The following is a 19,947-nucleotide window of genomic DNA, read 5'->3' on the forward strand; positions in this document are numbered from 1 at the left end:
GCATGGTTGTTATCTTTTTTATGATGTTTCCAGATGGAGTCTTGCCATAGTAACAAATCAGTCTGCCTGCTTTAGCATCTGTATTAGCTGTGATGATTGAAACCCTCCGCTGTGACATCCGCCTAACTAGCAGAAAGTGGGAACTGAGTAGAGGTCTAGAGTGTTACCCCAAAGCTGCCCTGGGGGGGTGGGGGGTTTACAGTGGAGGGAGCAGCAACTCCAGGAAGAGTGATGATGATGTAAGAGGAAAACATCCAGCCCTGTAGCGAACTGAGAACAGCCAAAGACATTTGAAAGTGATAGCATTTCAAGACCTGAAGATGGCCGGATTTGTTTTTTGTTTTGTTTTGTTTTATTTTATTTTATTAATTTATTCAGATTACAACTCAATTGTTATCCCATCACTTGTATCCTCCCATTCCTCCCTCCCTCCCGCTTTCACCCCATTCCCTTCCCCTAGGTCTAAGACCAAGGAAGACCTCCTCCCCCACCATATGGCCGGCCATCGGTTATCAAGTCTCATCTTGGTAGCCTGCTTATTCTGTGATGGCTGGGTTTCTTATTCTCACAAAATGTGTTTGGGATTTCTCCTCAAGGTCTGAGAAAAAGAGTCTGCCTTGCTTTCCTGTATTTCCTATGCCATGCATAACAGTTTCTAGAGTCAGATATCTCGTCTTGGTAATTTTGAATTAATTTTCAAATCAAATTATGAAATTTGTGTCAAAGTAACTAATAACTCTATTAAGCTTTGCTTTATGCTCTTTGCTCTGGTTCCAGCAGGGAAAACATTCTCCAGCTCATGTCTGTGAGGTCACTCGGTGGCAGTGCTGTGGCAACAGCCTGAGACAATGATGGCCAGGCCAGATTTTTACCAGGCAAACAGACACCTCAACTCCGCACTCTCCGGAAATCCTGTGAGGTAAGTTTTGATTGGCCAGAAAATCCAGGACTTCTCTTTTCTGCCCACAGTGGTCAAGGACCCCAGGCAAAGAGCATCTAGTCCCTGATTAAAGCCAACACCCTGCCCACGTCTCCCGTCTGCTGATCATCATGTAAAACCTGCCTGCTTTCCTGACAAGCTGTTCTCTGCCGCAGCCCAGCAGTTTGTCCCCCAATAAACTGTTTTTCTACCCAAGGACTGGTTTTGTTTGGTGGGTTCACTGCACCTTCCTTACACTATCTTGGTGGGCAGTTCCTCTAACTTTTGTTGTTCTACCAATGTATAAATAGCACCTAATTTTCATTTTTAAAAAATCCTTCATTGGGCTGGTGAGATGGTTCAGTGGTTAAGAGCACTGGCAGCTCTTTCAGAGGTCCCGAGTTCAATTCCCAGCAACCATATGGTGGCTCACAACCCTCTGTAATGGAATCTGAGTTCCTCTTCTGGTGTGCATGGAAAACAGAGCACTCTTATACATAAAATAAATAAATCTTAAAAAAAAATCCTTCATTTAGTCTGCTGCCCTGGAGTTTGGCAAAGAGTAGGGGTGCCTACATTTTATTGTTAGGACAGAATATTTATACTCAGAATCGTGCCAGAAAAAGCTTGAAATCTACTGTGTAATCTTTATTTTAAAAAAAAATAACAGCTTGAGGAAAGTATTTATGGAGATTGCCTAAGACATGAAAATGCTTGGATGGTAAAGAATATCTTTTTTAGACAGAGGAGGCCATCTGGGTCTTGCCGTTTCTTTATGGACATATTTTGCTTTTGTTGTTTGATAATTTCACTCTTTTCTATAATGAGTTTTAGTCCTTTTCAACGTCCCATTCCCCTGTCTCATCCCCACGCCCCTCTTACTGAAACCCTTATTCTACCAAGTAGTCCTCTTTTTTTTTTTTTCTTTCATGCCTGTGTGTATGACCCACTGAGTTAAAGTTGTTTGCATGGATGTGGGTGGAACCTTTTACAGGAGCAAGGGCAGCTTCTCAGGGGCTACACCACAGAAGAAAGTGACACCCTGCACCCCAGCAACCATTAGCTCCTGTAAAATGAACAATTAATACTTAATGTTCCTAGAAATTAATATAGAGGCAATTTTTTAAACCAACTAGTTCCCCAATGACAACACAAGGAGACTATATATTATATTATATTATATTATATTATATTATATTATATTATATTATATTATATATTTTATTATAGTATTTATAGTATAAGAAAATAATAACCAGGCATTATAAATCTATTCTGATGCCCCATGGATAATCTATTTTCCTCCCAGCGAAAATCCTCATGACACTTGCATTTTTGTCCTCCTCCTGCCCAGCTCCCCTCTCTTGAAGTCCCATGAGCCCCTCCTCCTCCTGGCCAAATTCCACTTCCTCTCTCTTTCTCCTCCCCTTGCAGGAAACGAATGTCCTACTCTACTTTCTTCGATGCCCAGCTACCTTCTGGCCAGCTCTTATTGGCAAAGCAGAGAACAAACGGTGAGCATGTTTGCACACACTTGAGACAGGAGAGTCTTTGAGCAAACATCACAGTGCTGTGTCCTGATTTAAATGAGATAGAGGCATAGAGAAATCAGCATTTGAATAAACAAGGGTAAATCCTTACACTCCGCGCAACAACATTTTGCCAACAAGCCTCTGCCTGTACTTTAGAAAGAGGTGGAGCCTCATGGGCCCCTCCCACAGCCATGAGGAAATGCTATTGGGCCCTGAAGGTCTCCTTCAGATAACGTGAGCTGCCGCCAGCCCCCGAGTGCAGTGGCCACACCATATTCAGAGGATACCTCTTTGTTGCACACTCCGCTTCCTCTAGCATTCTTCCTATCTTCTCTTCTGTGATGGTCTCTGATCCTTGGCGGGGGGAGAGGGGGTGTGTGTGGGGGGTGGGGGGGGTGGGTGACATAGCGGTTCCATTTAGGGCTGAGGACTCCATAATCAAGTATGTGTTTCTGCATTAACTGCTGCCCACTGCCGTAAAAAAAATATTCTCTGATAAAAGCTGGGTGCTGGGTGTGGTAGCTCCAGCCTTTAATCCCAGCACAGGGGAGGCAGAGGCAGGCGGATCACTGTGAGTTCGAGGCCGGCCTGGTCTACAGAGTGAGTCCAGGACAGCCAAGGCTACACAGAGAAACACTATCTCACGGCCCCCCCCCCCAACCAAACAGTTAAACAAACGACAAACAAAAGAGCTGGGTGGGTGCCGGTGCCTCAGAGGTTAAGAGCACTGACTGCTTTTCAGAGGTCCTGAGCTCAATTCCCAGAAACCACATGGTGGCTCACAACCATCTTTAATGTGATCTGGTGCCCTCTTGTGGCCTGCAGGTGTACATGCAGGAAGAGCACTGTATGCATCATAATAAATAAACAAATCTTAAAAAAAAAAAAAAGCTGGCTGCAGCATTAAGGAGATTTAGAAGATAGTTTGACAGTGTGACCATGTAGCGAAACAACAGTACTAGTTCTCTTTTAAGGCCTGTGGCCTGGGAAGCCACGGACACTGGACCAGGTTTACAGACCTAGATAGGTGCTCCCTTCTTTGCAGCAGGCCTCAAATCTAATCAGAAAGCAGTAGGTCACCCTCATAACAGTCATGACAGCACTGTACTAATTACCGTATCTTGCCTGGCAATTCATTCATAACTGTAGCTCACAGGATTCACAGCTGGTAAGACTGTTGATCATTTTCTTCCCCAAAACAGTCCACACGGCACCATGAACACGACCCAATAGGCGGGGACTCCCAGCTCAGCTCCAGCTTGATTTCTCTACATCCTATGACCAATGCCTGCGGTGGTTTTAGCAATAGGGTCTTACTCTCCCGTGGATAACCAGGAGCAATGTGAATTGTTGCTGTATTATTTCAGGGGCCTCTGGGACCTGGTTGGCCAACAACCCAAAAGGAGACAGCCATCCCACACCTGGCACTGGGATTTTTCTTTTATAGCCATGGCTTCTAGGAGGAGCATTGTCCATCCATGAAGAATAAAATTAATCAATTCTTTTTTTTTTTTTTAAAGTACTAGTTAAATCTCTTCATGTGTTTCAGGTCTATATTATTGGTTTATTATTGTGACAGTTTTGGTAGTTTGTATCTTTCTGGGAACCCATTTCGCTTGCATGTGCTGGGCATGGTTGTTCATAGCATTCAAGTCCTTTTTATTGCTGTTCGATGATTTGGTTCCCACGTAGGTTTTATTAAACTGTCCCCTGATGTCATACCATCTGTCTGCAGTGAGGCGCCTTAGTGAAGCTCATTATCAGATAGAGTACTGTGATGCTGTCTTTTGCAACTGCTCACCACAATCCACAGGTTTTTTTTTTCCTCCCCTGTAGATCTAGAAACTCTGATGTCATTGTGTCAGGCTACACTGCATCCCCAGAGCATCTAGGACCCAGTGTACATATCAAGCCGTGCTCTTGCTACTTTAGACCAGCTCCTAGGGAGGCTGGGTCACATTTACTGTATTAGCTTCACAAATGAAATGACAATGTGTCACATACATATTCTCTTCCTAGTTCTAGTGACTGGAGGTCAAAAATCAAGGTGTCACGGGGCCACGCTACCCAGTTTTTAGAAAAACATTTATGAAGATGTCCCTGAGGACACAGATTATAGAGCTGTGTGTTTGGAGCACAGTTTTGGTAGCAGAAAAATAATATGGCTATCTTCCTATGGGAATTCTCAGAAAGGCACTAGAAATCAATTTATACTTCTTAGAACTATTAGGAAGAAACAGTTTAGAGATTTGTCCCAGATTTTCTGCTCCTTTTGAGAGTCCATTACTCTACCCTCTAGGCAGGACTGCCTGTGTGATCTCACATTCTCGCCTCTGTGGGTCGAAGGTGCCCAGGAAAGGCCTCTCTGGCTGCTCCACTCAGTGCTAATTTGCAGTTTCTGTTAGAATACATTTAGATGGCTGGACAATCATAATCAAACTTGTCTACTACAGCGCATACTGAGAAGCGTTTCGGCCTAAAAAGCAGGGTTCTGGTTTTTGTTTTTCTGTTGTAACGTAAAGGAAAGGGTAAGTACCTTGGTTTATTTCTCATTATCCTAACAAAATTTCAGAGGCTGGGTATACTATAAAGAAAACAGGGTAGTTTAGCTTCTTTTTTTTTCTTTTTCTGAAGGTCCAAGTATATGGTGAGACTCACAATGGTGGCAGCATGTAAGAGCGGTGAATGGCAGGCTTCCTCAAAGACCGAACTCCTGGAGGACAGTCCTAGTCCAGGAGACCTTGTTAATCCCTTCTGAAGGAAATACCCATGACCTAAGCACCTTCCAGTTGGCTCCTCCCCTCAACATGGTTATACTAGAGATCAAGGTGCTAGAAAAAAAAAAGTAGAGTATTTGGGGCCCTTTTAGAAGAAATGCGTGTTCTAATTACTCTTTTCTGTGATCAAATATTTGACAGAATCAGCTTAAGGGAGGAAAGAGAGCAGGGTAGAGAATTGGTACAGAGCTTGCCTAGCACCAACCCCATCCTGGCTCCAATGCCCGGAACTTTACAAAACCCAGCCACGATGGCACACGCCTGTAATCCCAGCACCCAGGAGGTAGAAACTGGAGGACCAAAGATGATACAGAGCAAGTTCAAGGTCAGCCTGAGCTATGTGAGAATCTGACTGAAGGTCCAGAGAAGATTTACTTGGGCTGTTTGAGAGAGCATTGTTTGGGAGGGCGTAGTCCACCACAGTAGGGAAGTCACAGCAGCAAGAGTGGCTTACGGTTGCGGCCATGGCCGCAGGAGTGTGAGGTTGCTGGTAGAATCAAACAGGCGGTCAGGAATCTGTGCACAAGAAGCAGGCCTGAGATAACCCTCAAAGCTCACCTCCCAGTCATCCAGTCCCTTCAGAGGGGCCCAGTCTCCTAAGAGTTCTGTAGCTTCTCAGAGCAGCCCTGCCAGCTGCAGGGTCACGAGTTCAAACACATGAGCCCAACGGTGGCTGGATACCAATGGTTTCTATTCAGCCAGAACCATTCTCAAGTGAGAGCATGAGAGGAAGGAAGAGAAAGAAATATTAGAAGAGAGAGCAGTGGTACTCCTGCCTGGGATGCACGGAGGAGAACAGCTGACAGGGCCTGGGGAGATGTTGTGCTGTCCAGTGTGACTGGCTGGAGCAGACGTCTTCAGGCTTTGTCTCTCTAGAGCCTGTCTCTTCAGTTGCAGTCAGGGTTGACAAGCCCTGACCCTGGAGGGCAGATGTTCCCCCCGCAGGTTCCAGGAAGTTACATACATTCCTTCTGCAAAAACAAACACACATACACAAATGTGCTGGTTCAGCGATTTTATGAGGCTATTATAAAGGCCAGCACCAGAATTAACTCATTTTTCTCCCTTTTAAAAATCTGTTTAGCACTGGGAGGAAAGTAAGTAATTCCCTATAGATGTGTGGCTTGGATAAGACAAATAGAGATCTGATATTCAGATCTGCTGCCTTAGATTTGGCCATGGCAGAATTCTCCTCCTCCCTGATCTGCCAGACACATCTATTTTTTTGACTCCTAACTCTTTTTTTTTTTTTTTTTTTTTGGTTTTTTGAGACAGGGTTTCTCTGTGTAGCCTTGGCTGTCCTGGAGTCGCTTTGTAGACCAGGCTGGCCTCGAACTCACAGTGATCCACCTGCCTCTGCCTCCCGAGTGCTGGGATTAAAGGCGTGCGCGACCACGCCCGGCTGACTCCTAACTCTTATGAAGACTTCCTAGATCACTTTGAAATGGCAGGAGCCAACCCTCATATTTTATGTAATCCCTTCTCCATAGACCCAGCTATGCGCTGGGCATGACGCTAGGCAATAGAGAGCTCAGCAAATACTTAGAGGGATTGGAAATCCAACATAAAAAGCATGCTTGAGAGTGGAGCTCGGCGATGGAGCATGTGCTTAGCATATTTGGTATCTTGGGCCAACGCATGTGCTGTTCCACATAGATGCAGCAAGAGTAACCAGCCTTATAGGCACGGAAAGTAGGATGGTAGTTGCCGGAAGCTGGGGACAGAAGAGGGAGTCAGTGAGTGATTAATGTGGACAGTGTTTCAGTGTGAGAAAATAAAAGGATGGTGGAGATGGCCCCCGATGGTCACAGGACATTACACTGTGCTTTTTAAGTCGCAGTTTGAATGGCGTGTTGGGCAAATTCTATTTACTGGGCTCAGCATCCCACTTGTAAGCTTCATTTTTTTTTTTGTTTTTTTTTTTTTTTTGTTTTTTTGAGACAGAGTTTCTCTGTGTAGCCTTGGCTGTCCTGGACTCACTTTGTAGACCAGGCTGGCCTCGAACTCACAGCGATTCGATTGCCTCTGCCTTCCGAGTGCTGGGGTTAAAGGCATGCACCACCACACCGGGCTTCATTTATTTATTTATTTATTTATTTATTTTAATTTTTAAATGGGAAGCTTTGTGGCAAGCTCCTAGTTTAGGTTGTTGTGTTTAAAGTTTGTCTCCGTGAGAATAGTTAGAACAAGTGTCGAAAGCTACCACAAGCCAAGTTTTGGTGTCTCAGACTCTTGGGGGGGGGGGAACTCCGTGATGCCAGGCTCATAGGAAGTTTCAGCTCTGTTTTTTTCTGTTTGGGTTTTTATTCTGTGGCTTCTGTGTGGGCTTAAGTATTAGCAGACCCCATCAATCCCCTGAGATATGTGTCCTCATGTGTACACAAACGCTAGAAGGCACCAGGCTGGTGGCTGGGTGGGGGTCCAGGATAGCCCCACCCACAGTATCAGCGTGTTTTCTTTCAGACCGATTGTCCCTGTTCAGCTTTAAACAAACTGCCAGCAGCTGCCTGGGCTCATCTGGGCTCCTGTTTTTAAAGATCAAGTTAGAGAATGCTCGGCATTGACTCTCTCACCTGGGTGCCCTATGTGTGTGTTTGTTTGGTTTGGTTTTTCGAGACAGTGTTTCTCTTTGTGCAGCCCTGGCTGTCCTGAACTCACTTTGTAGACCAGGCTGGCCTTGAACTCACAGGGATCTGCCTGCCTCTGCCTCCTTAGTGCTGGGATTAGCCTCTGTGTTATAAGACCATGTTGGTAAGGGTAGTATCGTTTCTGAGAGGGACCTCTTTTTTTTTCCTTTTTTTTATTAATTTATTCTTGTTACATCTCAATGGTTATCCCATCCCTTGTATCCTCCCATTCTTCCCTCCCTCCCATTTTCCCCTTATTCCCCTCCCCTATGACTGTTCCTGAGGGGGATTACCTCCCCTTGTATATGCTCATAGGGTATCAAGTCTCTTCTTGGTAACCTGCTGTCCTTCCTCTGAGTGCCACCAGGTCTCCCCGTCCAGGGGACATGGTCAAAGGTGAGGCAGCAGAGTATGTGAGAAAGTAATATCCCACTCTCCACTCTATTGTGGAGAGTGTTCTGTCCATTGGCTAGATCTGGGTAGGGGTTTAAGGTTTACCACCTGTATTGTCCTTGGCTGGTGCCTTAGTTTGAGCGGGACCCCTGGGCCCAAATCTGCCTATCATAATGTTCTACTTGTAGGTTTCTAGGACCCTCTGGATCCTTCTACTTTGCCATTCTCCCATGCTTCTCTCATCTAGAGTCCCACTAGAATGTCCTCCCCTCTGTCTCAGTTTCCTGGTAAGTGAAGGCTTTCGTGGGACATACCCCTTGGACTAATATGCAGATATAAGTGAGTATATACCATTTGAGTTTCTCTGCTTCTGGGTTAACTCACTCATTATGATCATTTCTAGCTCAATCCATTTATCCACAAATTTCGGGAATTCCTTGTTTTTAATAGCTGAGTAGTATTCCATAGTGTATATGTACCACAGTTTCTTTATCCATTCTTCTACTGATGGACACTTAGGCTGTTTCCATGTTCTGGCTATTATGAATAAGGCTGCTATGAACATGGTTGAGCAAATTTTCTTGTTGTGTGCTGGAGCATCTTCTGGGTATATTCCAAGGAGTGGAATAGCTGGGTCTTGAGGAAGCCCTATTCCCATTTTCTGAGAGGGACCTCTTAAAGACAGGACAGGGCAGGGGTGGTGACATGGGCTGGAGAGATGGTGCAGTGGTTAAAAGCACTGGCTGCTCTTTGAAAGGTCCCGAGTTCAATTCCCACAATCCCATGGTGGCTCACAACTACTATGATGAGATCTTCTGCCTTCTTCTGGTGCATAGGTATATATACAGGCAAAAATACTATATAATAAATAAATAAATCTTAAAAAAAAGACAGGACTGTGGACAGAGAAAAGTAAGGTCTCCATCCTGGTCTGGACTGCCTGCTCCAAGCAAGCCAAGAGGATAGCAGCTGCAGACTCAGCTTGAAGGTCCTTTTCTTTATTGGTAATTATTGGTGTGCTCTGATGCCTGGCGTGTTTCAAGCTCTTTAACATTAGCACCTAAAATTGTTTTTTCCTTTAGTTTCCTATTGGAACATTTATCAAGCAATGTCAGTGGAAATGCTTCATGAAAAATACTTCAAACAAACCCAAGGTACAATTTACCCTTTCAGACAGCTGTCCTTTACCTCTGTTTACTAGTATGATATTGTACTTAGTTTTTCCCCATTCCTCGGTATTTTGGGATGTCACCCCCCTATTTTTTCAAATAGGTCTCCATTTGATGATGACCTGGAGTTTCCATTACCTCCATAATTTGTGTATTTATAGCACCGGGGAGAGCAGGAATGCTGGATGCCTCACAAATAATGCTAGGTTTAAATCATAGAAAAATGACTCCATTGAATTTTAACTTTGGGCCCCGTGCATGTAGCCACTGTAGAGTGGAGACCAGAAATCAAGTTCTGGCCTTGGTCCCCAGTTCATCTTGCCTGTTTTAAAAGGAAATGCCCCACTGACTCTCCACTTGGGAAGAGTCCGGGTGCCCAATTGGGAGTAAAGGCAGGGCAGTAGCTGAGGACACAGGCTTTGACAACATGGCTCTGGAGTCTTGGTTTGCTGATCTCTGGCTCTGAAAGCTTGCAGCAGCCTCTTAGCCTTTCTGCTCCTGTGTGGCTTTCTGTGGGAGACTATTATATGCTATCCAGATGGACAGGGAAGAAACGGACCAAAGAAAGGACTCCATCCACATGTAGCCTGGTGAGCCAGAGACTTTTCTTGGAGTTGCGTACAGGAGCTTGGATGATCCGTGCAGTTGTATCATTAAGAAATTCACCCCTCAGTGGACAATAGTGACATATGCCTGTAATCTCAGCTCTCAGGAGGCAGAGGCAGGTAGATCTCCGTGAGTTCAAGACCAACTATGTCTACAGAACAGCCAAGGCTACACAGAGAAACCCTTTCTCAAAAGCCAAAACACAAACAAGATAAAACAAAGTTCAGCCCAGCATCAGTGATACCCCCTGAGAGCCTCATTGCTGGTGTTCCCTGTGTGGTTTACAGGTAGCTACAGAACTGAAACATCTCCCCCTGCAATTGTTGGCCACTTTTGTGAGCTGTGTCAATCTTTACCTTCCCTCCATGAGGCTCTGTCAATGGGTCCAGTTTCCGGAGAGTCTCATGTGGTGATTCAAAATGGCAGCCATTAAGACCAACCCAGACAGAAGAGCTACCAACAGCTCCATTTACAATTCTAGGTAAGGCTGTTTTATTATTTCTCTAGTCCAACATATCTGCCTCCTCTGCTGCATTCTTGAATGGCTCTAGGCATTTGGACTTGATTGGAGTGGCCAGAGAATGAACACAGACAGACAGGAGGATAGACAGACAGAGGGACAGACAGAGAAAAAGCTCCAATCAGGAGGCCTGGGCTCTCAGCTGGGGAAGTCTGAGCATCCCAGCAGCTCAGTGTATTTATCATATGGAGTTGAGCAGAGAGGCGGGGCTTATTGTGTACAGCAGGACAAGGAGGCGGAGCTACTTCATACAGATTAAGAAGGAGGCGGGGTTTATGGTGCAGCGCGATCCAGGGGACAGGTGTAGTTAATCTGGGTAGGAGCAGTCATCTGTAGGGAAGCAGTTTTCAGGCTGTAATTTATGGTGGGCACCCAGACTGTCAGAAGTCACAGTTGGCCTCCCAGGGAAGGCTTTGCTGCAGTTCTGAACTTCACCCTAGAGGTGGGTCTGGGGTTCTGAGTTCCTGGACACAGCCAGCTCATGTCAACACACTCGGGGCTTCCCTCACCCAGGGCTTTTTCCACTCCCTGCATTCCCCTCTTTTCACGCCTTTCCCCCAATGGTTCGGACTTCTGATACAGTATCCAATGGAACCGATAAGAGGGGTTTTGTATCCGTGTCTGTGAAGCTCCTTAGAGAAATATTCAGGGTTTTTGTTTTGTTTTTTATCATGAAATAGGGTGACTATCCTATCTGTGGGTTCTTCACAAGTATCCTACAGCCTGGTGTGTTTTTAAATATTACCATGTTCTGTCGACTCTAAAATAGAAGCCAATAATAAGATATCATCACACACATCTCTAAGCTTTTGTTGGATTAAGTTCTAAACACTTGCTGAAATTACTCTTGAATTTCGTGAATATGTGTGTACATTTCAAATGCACACATTTGTGCTAATTATCCTTTAATGATGGTATTTTACGTGGGATTAAAAGAATCCCCAGTTAGGTCTGGGAAGATAACTGCTTTGGTAAAGTGTTTGCCATTCAAGTATGAATTTGAGTTTCACAGAACTGTTTGAAGAGAAAAAAAAAAAATCCAGGCCTCATGGCCAGTACTTGTAATCCCAGTGTTGGGGTGGCAGAGACAGGTGGACAGATCCCTAGGGCTCAATGCTCTGTCAGTTTATACTATTTGGCCAGCAGAGGCTGTCCCAAGTGGGACACAAGTGGACACACATCATACATATCCCTGTACACGTACACGTACACACACACACACACACACACACACACACACACACACACACACAGGAAATCCCAATTACGTGGGCCGTGTTCCCTACCACTCTCCCAAGTGTACCTTAAGTTGACCCCAGTGCATGCTTCCTTTGGAGAAACCAGTTCTAATAGATTGAAATCACTGCAGCTCCCTTATTCTGGCCTCACTGTCGGAGACTCCCGAGTTCACACATTTCAACCTCAAAGTCCTCGAGAAAGCAATTATAGCACGGTGATGGAAAAACAAGCAACAGAACTTCCATCTCTGTGACCACTGAGGATTTTATTTGTGTTAAACTTGAGGACAGTGGAGCTGCCAAATGTAATGTTTTTGTTTGTCAAGGGAAAATTTTTATTCATATATTACATGTTTTTCTGATTTGAGCAAGATCTTTAAAGTTGATGGATTCCCCCCACTTTAACTGTGATGATTGTTGCTTGTTATTTAATTATGCATTTTTTTTGAGACTGATCATTATGTAGGTCTAAGACTTTTTTCACCATAAAAATAAATCAATGTGACTCAAGGGTATGCAACTCAATAGTCGAGTTTCTGCCCATCATCAGAGAGTCTCTGGGTTCCATCTCCAGCCCCCCTAAAGTTAATGGAATGAAAAAAGTCATCATCTTTGTATATTTGTACTGTATAGTTTCTTTCATATATTTACTCTTGGTTTTATTCATATGCTTATGAATACAAAAATCAACCAAAGAAAACTCTTTCAGAGCCAGCCAACCCTACCTCTTGGGATTGAAGAAGGCAACCTCAGGAATTTCTTCTGGTTGTGAAATTTGGAGTCCCCTGATGAGAATATATAAGGAATTGTCCTTACTGTTGTTCGCATTAGCGAACAACAAAAGAGGCTCTGGAAACTTCTCAGACGGGCCTGGAAGGACAGTAGGCCAGTGAAATATTTAAAATACTTTGTAAAGGCAACGATGAGTCTGTCCTCAGCTGTCTAACTGTGCTCATGCCCATCCCAGACTGTGGTCATAGACTTTGTGCCCAACACTGTGGGATCTGTGCTAAGTGGGAGAGGTAAACCCCAGTCCTGCCTAAGCACATCTGTGTCTCCCCAGGCCTTCTTCTGAACGCTCAGCTCACACCCATCTCTGCCTGAGCTGGGAGAGCAGGAAGAAGAGACCCATGCCTGATGCTGTCGTTGACTGACAGACGCATGTACAGTATCAGAGGTCAGATCTCAGAGATGTTCATGGACCAGCTTCTTCACCCACATCTCACTGTAAGTGCTTGCGTAACTACTAAATCCTACCTAGGAACTGGGATCCACCCCTGAACGTGCTTGCAGTGGTGTAGGATACATCCCGAAGTACCACTCACATAGTAGGTATGGTTGTTGGAGGAAACAAGGATGGGAACATGGTGCAAAGCCGAGAAAAGAGAAATTAACTTAGTTTACTGCCTTTGTTACATCAAAATGTCTTTCATTGTTAAACGGGCCATCTTTTGTCCTTAAGATTTATTCTACAAAACCAAGAACTGTTTTAAAGTAGGACCAAACAAGTGCTATAGGGTCAAAATAGAAAACGGCAGGGACAGGGGCAAGTTACAAAGTGACACCTGTCACCTGCAACCCATGGCCTAAATGAAAGGGCAAGGAAACTATGGGTTTCTAATGAGAGAGTCAAGTTTAATTAACTCTTCTCTGAATAGATTTGCAAGAGGGGCATGGCACCTGGAACCTAATAGCTAATTACAAGGGCTGCCAGTGAACAATGGGCAATCTCCATCTCATCTCTGTGTTAGATGCGTCGTAATTGTGTTTGTCATGTCAGCGAGGCATGGGGAAGAGGGAGAGGATGCAGCATTCTAGAGAGAGGTCCAGGCTCGTGTTTTGCAGGTTGGGGAATGGGTGCCCGTCGTCAGCCAAAAGATGGGTACTGTACCCCTAGGGTCAAAGGATGCAGTACATGGCCAAGGTGCCTCTGTGTCAGGGAGGCCAGTGGCCCCTTGCACTGGGCCATGGGGTAGCCAGTTGTTTCAGATAATATTGCCTTCCTCCATTCCATCTCTCCCTCAGCCTTTCAATAAGTTAGCTGTCAGGCAGTGATCTCGTAAGTCCCGTGTCAAAGTCATTTGATACAATTCAACATTTTTTTTTCAAGATAAAGGGTACTCAGCAGTCTTGAGATTGAAGATGTCATAAGTTGCTTAATAATTAATAATTAATAAACATCTCTTTGGCTGTTAGATTAAGAATGGATTGTGGTGAGAGGGGCAAAGGTCAAGGACATAATCCTGGAAGGTATCGTAGTAGGTCAGGGAAAGGTGGAAGATTAGACTTTGGAGGCATCCACAGAAATGGAAGACATTTGGTAGATAACATTGGCAGGGTATATTTGACGGTTGGAGACTGAGGACAAATGGTAAGGGCAGCATCATGCTCGATTAGATGGGCGAGCGGGAAGGTCGGGATGATGGGGATGTTCATTCTCTTCAGGAGGGACCACAGTCTGTGCCACAGGCCCCTTAAGAGCAATCAGGGGAGTCTGACATTTGTGGGAAAACTGTATGTTCCGAATGGGTGTGAGGTCACTCCAAGCATGGGAATAGATTTCAGGATGCCAGACCGTCGATGAAGGACATTCTGAACGGGTCTGAAGCAAAACTGCTAGGCGGATGTACTAGCATCGGTGCCAACAGCAGAGACTAGATGAGAACGATGGATGTACTCTAAGGGGCTTTGCAAGTGAAGCTCTTTAATAGATTACCTCCTTCAGACTTCGACCCAGCCATGTGCGATGTATTTTATTACCTGAATCTTAGTTTTAGATATTAACCGGTGTCCCAGTTTATCCGGGGACCTGGCCAAAGCCGTTGAATGACGAATGAGATTTTTTCAATGTAAAACTTGTGAAGCTGCAGCTCTGACAAGCCCCACTGTGGGGCTCATTAGGAGAGCTGAATTTAAAAAGCTCTTCGATTCTGAGTTAAAAATTGGTTTCCAGCGCGACTGTGAAAAATGGGGAAGAAACGAAATAGGTAATAGTCATTATTGTTGTTGGGCTTAGTGTTGACTTACCGCAAGTTAGAATCACGCGAGTAGGGCTTACCTGAGGAACTGTCCGGGTTGCCTGGCTTGGTGTGGGAAAAGCCAGACAAAAGCCATAAGGTGCAAACATTCAAATATCAAAACAGATGTGCTCTGTATGTGGTATTCACATATAGTTGTAATTTAAATTTATAGTCCAGGCTGGCTTTGAACTCATGTTTCCCAGGTCTTTAACTGTGGCAATCCTCCTGCCTCTGCTTCTCAAGTCCTGAGCTTGGGTGTATCCCTTCATCCCCAGCTATTAATTATACGTTTAAAGTTTTGGTTGTGAGTCTTAGCTTGTAACAGCTGAACTGTCTTTCCAGCTCTATTATTCATATTTTGAAGGAAATGAAATTCCAATCTATGATAAAAAAATTGGATACTGGAAAACATGAAAGAAAAAGTGTTCTGTAACTCTGTTAGCACAAAGTTCATAAGACATAAAGTTAAAGTCTGTTGGCAGGTAGGGTAAGAGGAGACAAAGGAGGTTCTGCTTTTTTTCTAATATTTTATTTAACTTTAATTTATGTATATTTGTGTAGGGGTGTTAGATCTTGGAGTTACAGACAGTTGTGAGCTGCCATGTGGGTGCTATGAATTGAATCTACGTCCTTTGGAAGAGCAGGCAGTGCTCTTAGCCACTGAACTATCTCTCCAGCTCCTGGAAGTTCTGCTTAATGGACAGTTTTTGTTTGGGCTGGTGAGAAAATTCTGGAGACTGATGGATGTTGGTGATGGCTTGTTTAACAGTGTGCATATCCTGATACTGAACTGTACACTTTAAATGGGTGAAGTGATAAACCTTCTGTATGTTCACAATGGAAATTGTCTTAAAAGTTAGCCCCTAGTGTTCAAGGATAAACTGTGTCTATTTGTCAGTAAATGCCATTTGATAGCATTGACACAAATTCAGTTTTCTATAGAGGTATCTATGTGTATTTCCTACATAGTCATAAATTTAAATTCCATTTTCTTCTATGATTTCCAATGAACACTTTCAGAGACCTGTCATAAATGAGCAGTGCAAAGAAAAAAAATCTCTTCCTGTATTTTCATGTCCCAAGGTTTTCTTCCCTCTTCCTTAATGCTATACCAGGAAGGTTCTAGCACCTGGACTGGATTTATTGCAGATCACTATTTTGCTAAAGTCTGAGGAAACCATCTTGGTCATGGATTGTTCCTTGCCAGGACATAGACTTAAACTAAGAAAGAGTACTCTGGTGTTCACACAGTCTCTGCATTATTCAGTTTTTCTATTTTTATTTGTCCACAACAGCCTCAAGTCCTAGCGCCACATGCATGTCCAGGTTCCTGCCTGCATGCATTAAGCAAGTCCTCCCAGTTCCTCAACAAGCCATTTCCTACTAGAGCAGAGCCATGCTTCTCCATCTGCGGAGCCAAGTCCCATCTCTGATTGTTTTCCTGGAGTCAGTGAGCGGACACGAGTGAGGCCTGGAGGAAACCAGGCATCACTCTGCAGGGCAAGACCTAGCTAGTTTAGGGTTGCCCAGTAGAACGAGTCCGATCCCCTGGACCATTAAAACAAACATGGACAGTGTCATGCATTTCCAAACTCTGTTTCAGGTTTTTAGACCTTAAAGTTGTCCTAGTGGGATCCTACATTTGGAAGAGGACATCTGCTTTGCCTTTTCTTTCTTTCTTTTTTTCCCAATATTTTTATTTATTTATTTATTTATTTATTTATTTATTTATTTAATGCGTATTAGTGCCCTAGCTACATGTACACCTGCAGGCCAGAAGAGGGCATTAGAGGGCATAGATGGTTGTGAGCCACCATGTGGTTGCTGGGAATTGAACTCATGACCTCTGGAAGAGCAGACAGTGCTCTTAATCTCTGAGCCATCTCTCCAGCCCCCTGCTTTGGCTTTTTATCCTGTCTCTTTTGTAACCATTACTAGATGGCTTGATTTTTCACGACAGCATCCTCTGAAAGAAACATCAATGTTTCTTTCAACATTGTCACTGGCCTTCTCAAGTCCCACTGTGTTTGGGTAGTTGGTAAGCTCTACTAAATCTGTCACAATTCACAAGGCTAGTGAATACTCATTCCTTATGCTATAATTAACATCGCCACCATATTGTTCAAATACCACAGCTATGGTGACAGCTTCCCCTCCAACCTGAACTTCTTCCTTGCGCTCCACAGTGGTTCGTGTTCCCACTGTATCTGCACTTACCACCAGCAATGGCGTGCTCCTTCTGTCCTCTTACCATATCCCAACCACAGAGAGAGAAAAAAAGGAGAAATGTCCCAGCGTTTCTCAACTGTGTACTTGAGCAACTGTCCAGTGCTATGCAAGGTATCACAGATGCTGGTGTCAGAGAAAAGCTAAAGTAACATCTGGAGACCCAGTGTCTGGATCAAGACACCATCACCTGTGTGAAGCTGGCCAATGGCTTCATGGGACTGTGACCAGATTGAGTGTCTGGACCAATGGCATGTGAATCATTGCTAATGGCTCTGGTAGGGAAGAGCCTCTTTCCCCATGGTGTTAGCATACTAAATGCATAGTAAACACTGTCAGCTCAAAGCCGAACCTTTACCCGAGCACACAGAAGTTGGAGAGCAATGCTTAGGATACAGTCACCAGAACAAGGTCAAAGTCTATTTACATAATCAATATCTTGGCTCCTTTGTGCCTGTGTGGTGGTTCTGACCCTGAGTTTGGCCAGGTCTCAAGATCCTAGTGACAAATCTACTCCTCAGGGGACGTGGGAGGTGGTTTAGCGAGAAAGACCGCTTGCCAGGCAAGCATGAGGTCCCGAGTTCAAAGCCCTAGAGGCCATGTAAAAAGCTGGGTGTGGCTATAGGTATGTCTGTTACTGGGATGTGAGAGTCGGGCACAGGATGTCTGGGGCTTGCTGAGTACTAGCCTAGCTCTGGGTTCAGTGAGGGATCCTATCCCAAGGGAGTAAGATAGAGTAGGATAAAGCAGGATGCTCAGTGCAATCCTTTGGCTTCCATGCTTATGCACGTGCACACACGTGTATATATGCTTCTATCTGTCTGTCTGTCTGTCTGTCTCTGTCTCTCCCTTCCCCCTTCTCTTACACACACACACACACACACACACACACACACACACACACACACACACACACACATTCACAGTTCACTAAGTAGAAACCAGGTTTAAGAGTCCCTGACTTAACACCCTTGTCATTATCCAGACAGTAACTTAAGGGTAATTCTATTTGCTCATAGTCTGAATACTTTCTTTGTTCAGTTATTCAATCTGAAATCTCATATGAATCACCAGTATTTTCACACTTCTTAATTGTTGATCACACCTCCTGGCTTAAAATGCATCTTGGTATAGGAAGAAAGACATACCATTATTAGAAAGTCATCATCGCTATTTGCCAGTGTTAGAGTTACAACTGTGTAAGGCTTTCCCAAGATTTTGTTTTAAGTGAGAAACTTTAAACAGAACATATAGAAGAATAAAACAATAAATTGTGTCTTCTTGTCAGCTACTCTTTAGGGGGATCTCCACCAAGATGCCAGAGGAATCTAGAATTCCAGGCCTCGTCGGTAGCCAGGATGGTCCCCATAAGAGAGGGACAGTTTTCTCACTATTCTCATCATAGCTTGAATGAGTGATCACATCACCGAGCTTGGAAATGGATTTTTTTTTTCTCCCTCCCCAGTTGGTTTATTTGCTCAGGTTCCTGTTCACCAGAGGAGGGCTGAGGGTTGGGCTGAGGCACAAGGCAGGGCTAGCTTTGTGCACTGGAGGGAGCTGAACCCTCCTGTTTCTTGGTAATTTGCTGGAAATTGGTGCTGCTGATCCACAGAGTTTTTTTTTTTCTAGGTCTCTTCTTCTCCTTCTGTGGGAATAACGTTCGTTTTTTTTCTTGGCTGTGGGATACAGTCCGTGACCTTCGACCGGGCCCTCACATTACTGACTGGTATTTCATAGTGACAGAACTGGCATAACGTCACCCACCGTCTGCATGTTTGACTGTTGTATTTTCATCAGCAGAGACTGCTCACTGTTTTCCATCTTAGTCCAGGGGAAGGCAGAAAAATATCGCTTTGGAATTGAATTCTGTTAGTAAGTTTTTCTAATTGAGACTCTTCCATGGCCTTGTGTTTTCCAAATATTTTTTCCCCATCTCTCTTTTTCTTTCACACTGAGAGTCAGTTGTTTTCATAGTCTGGGGCACAGGGGAAAAAGCGGGGGATTGCACCCTGTGCTGATGAGAAGCCACATGAGTCTTCGGGGTCTCGTCAGTATAGAGTTATTTAGGGGAACTGCGTTCAGAGGGGGTATTTTGGCAAACTGGAGTGTGCTGGGAGAAAGTGAACACGTTGGTCCAAGCAAGACATGATGAATAATTAACAAAGGGGAGAGGAAGGCCTGAGTGAGGCAATAGCTCTCTGCAAATATAGCTCTGTGCTGAAATACTGCTATGACTGCCATGGGGAACTGAGCAGGAGGCAATTGCAGCTCATTATAAAATTACATTAGAAGCAGCCGGCGTTTAAGCTGCACTGACTCCTGGAGAAATGCACTTCCCTCTTTAGAAGCTAGGTACAATATACAAATGTTGAGGCAGGTGTGATGGGTATGACTAAAATCCCCCCTCGGGAGGCTGAAGTAGGAAGATCACGTGACCTTGTGAATTCCAGGTCAGCCTCTGCCACTTAGATACACTGTTTTGTTTCTTTCTTTGTGTGTGTGTATGTGTGTGTGTGTGTGTGTGTGTGTGTGTGTGTGTGTGTGTGTGCACTTGTATAATGAAGTCAGAGGACAACCTTGGGCATCATCCCTTAAGTGCTGACCGCCATTTTATTGGTAAGGTCTCTCATTGGCCTAGAACCTACTGAGCAAGGCTGGGCAGCCAGTGTGTGTCAGGGATCTGCCTGCCTCCTCCTCCTCATCCCTGGGATTACAATAGTTGAGACCTCACTTACTTAAACTATGCACTAAGGTTTTTGTTTTTTGTTTTTTTTTGATAGTTTGGTACATGGATCTGAGTTGTTTTCACCTTGTCCCATTTTCCTCACTCATTCTCTTTCCTCTCCTGCAAGTGCTGCCTGGGTTTTTACATCGGGTTTTTTTTTTTTTTTTTGTGCTGTGTGGTCCACTGAGTTTAATT

The 19,947-nt window shown here is 44.5% G+C and overlaps 1 protein-coding gene across 2 annotated transcripts in view; it reads left to right on the top strand.

Annotated features, from left to right (window-relative positions):
* LOC311609309 (uncharacterized protein) overlaps nt 1–19,947 on the top strand; it is a 51,553-nt gene that overhangs the window by 9,285 nt on the left and 22,321 nt on the right. The window contains exons 2-6 of one of the 2 annotated variants that reach the window (XM_084802318.1): nt 778–919; nt 2,354–2,433; nt 9,331–9,402; nt 10,311–10,504; nt 12,845–13,008. In XM_084802318.1, coding sequence (XP_084658444.1) covers nt 849–919; nt 2,354–2,433; nt 9,331–9,402; nt 10,311–10,456 — 369 coding nt within the window. In that variant the 5' untranslated portion in view covers nt 778–848 and the 3' untranslated portion in view covers nt 10,457–10,504; nt 12,845–13,008. The remainder of the gene's footprint in view (nt 1–777; nt 920–2,353; nt 2,434–9,330; nt 9,403–10,310; nt 10,505–12,844; nt 13,009–19,947) is intronic. The other variant, XM_084802319.1, reaches the window with a different exon arrangement.

Source organism: Acomys minous (genome assembly GCF_964271855.1).
Source record: "Acomys minous genome assembly, chromosome: 11".
Classification (NCBI taxonomy): domain Eukaryota; kingdom Metazoa; phylum Chordata; class Mammalia; order Rodentia; family Muridae; genus Acomys; species Acomys minous.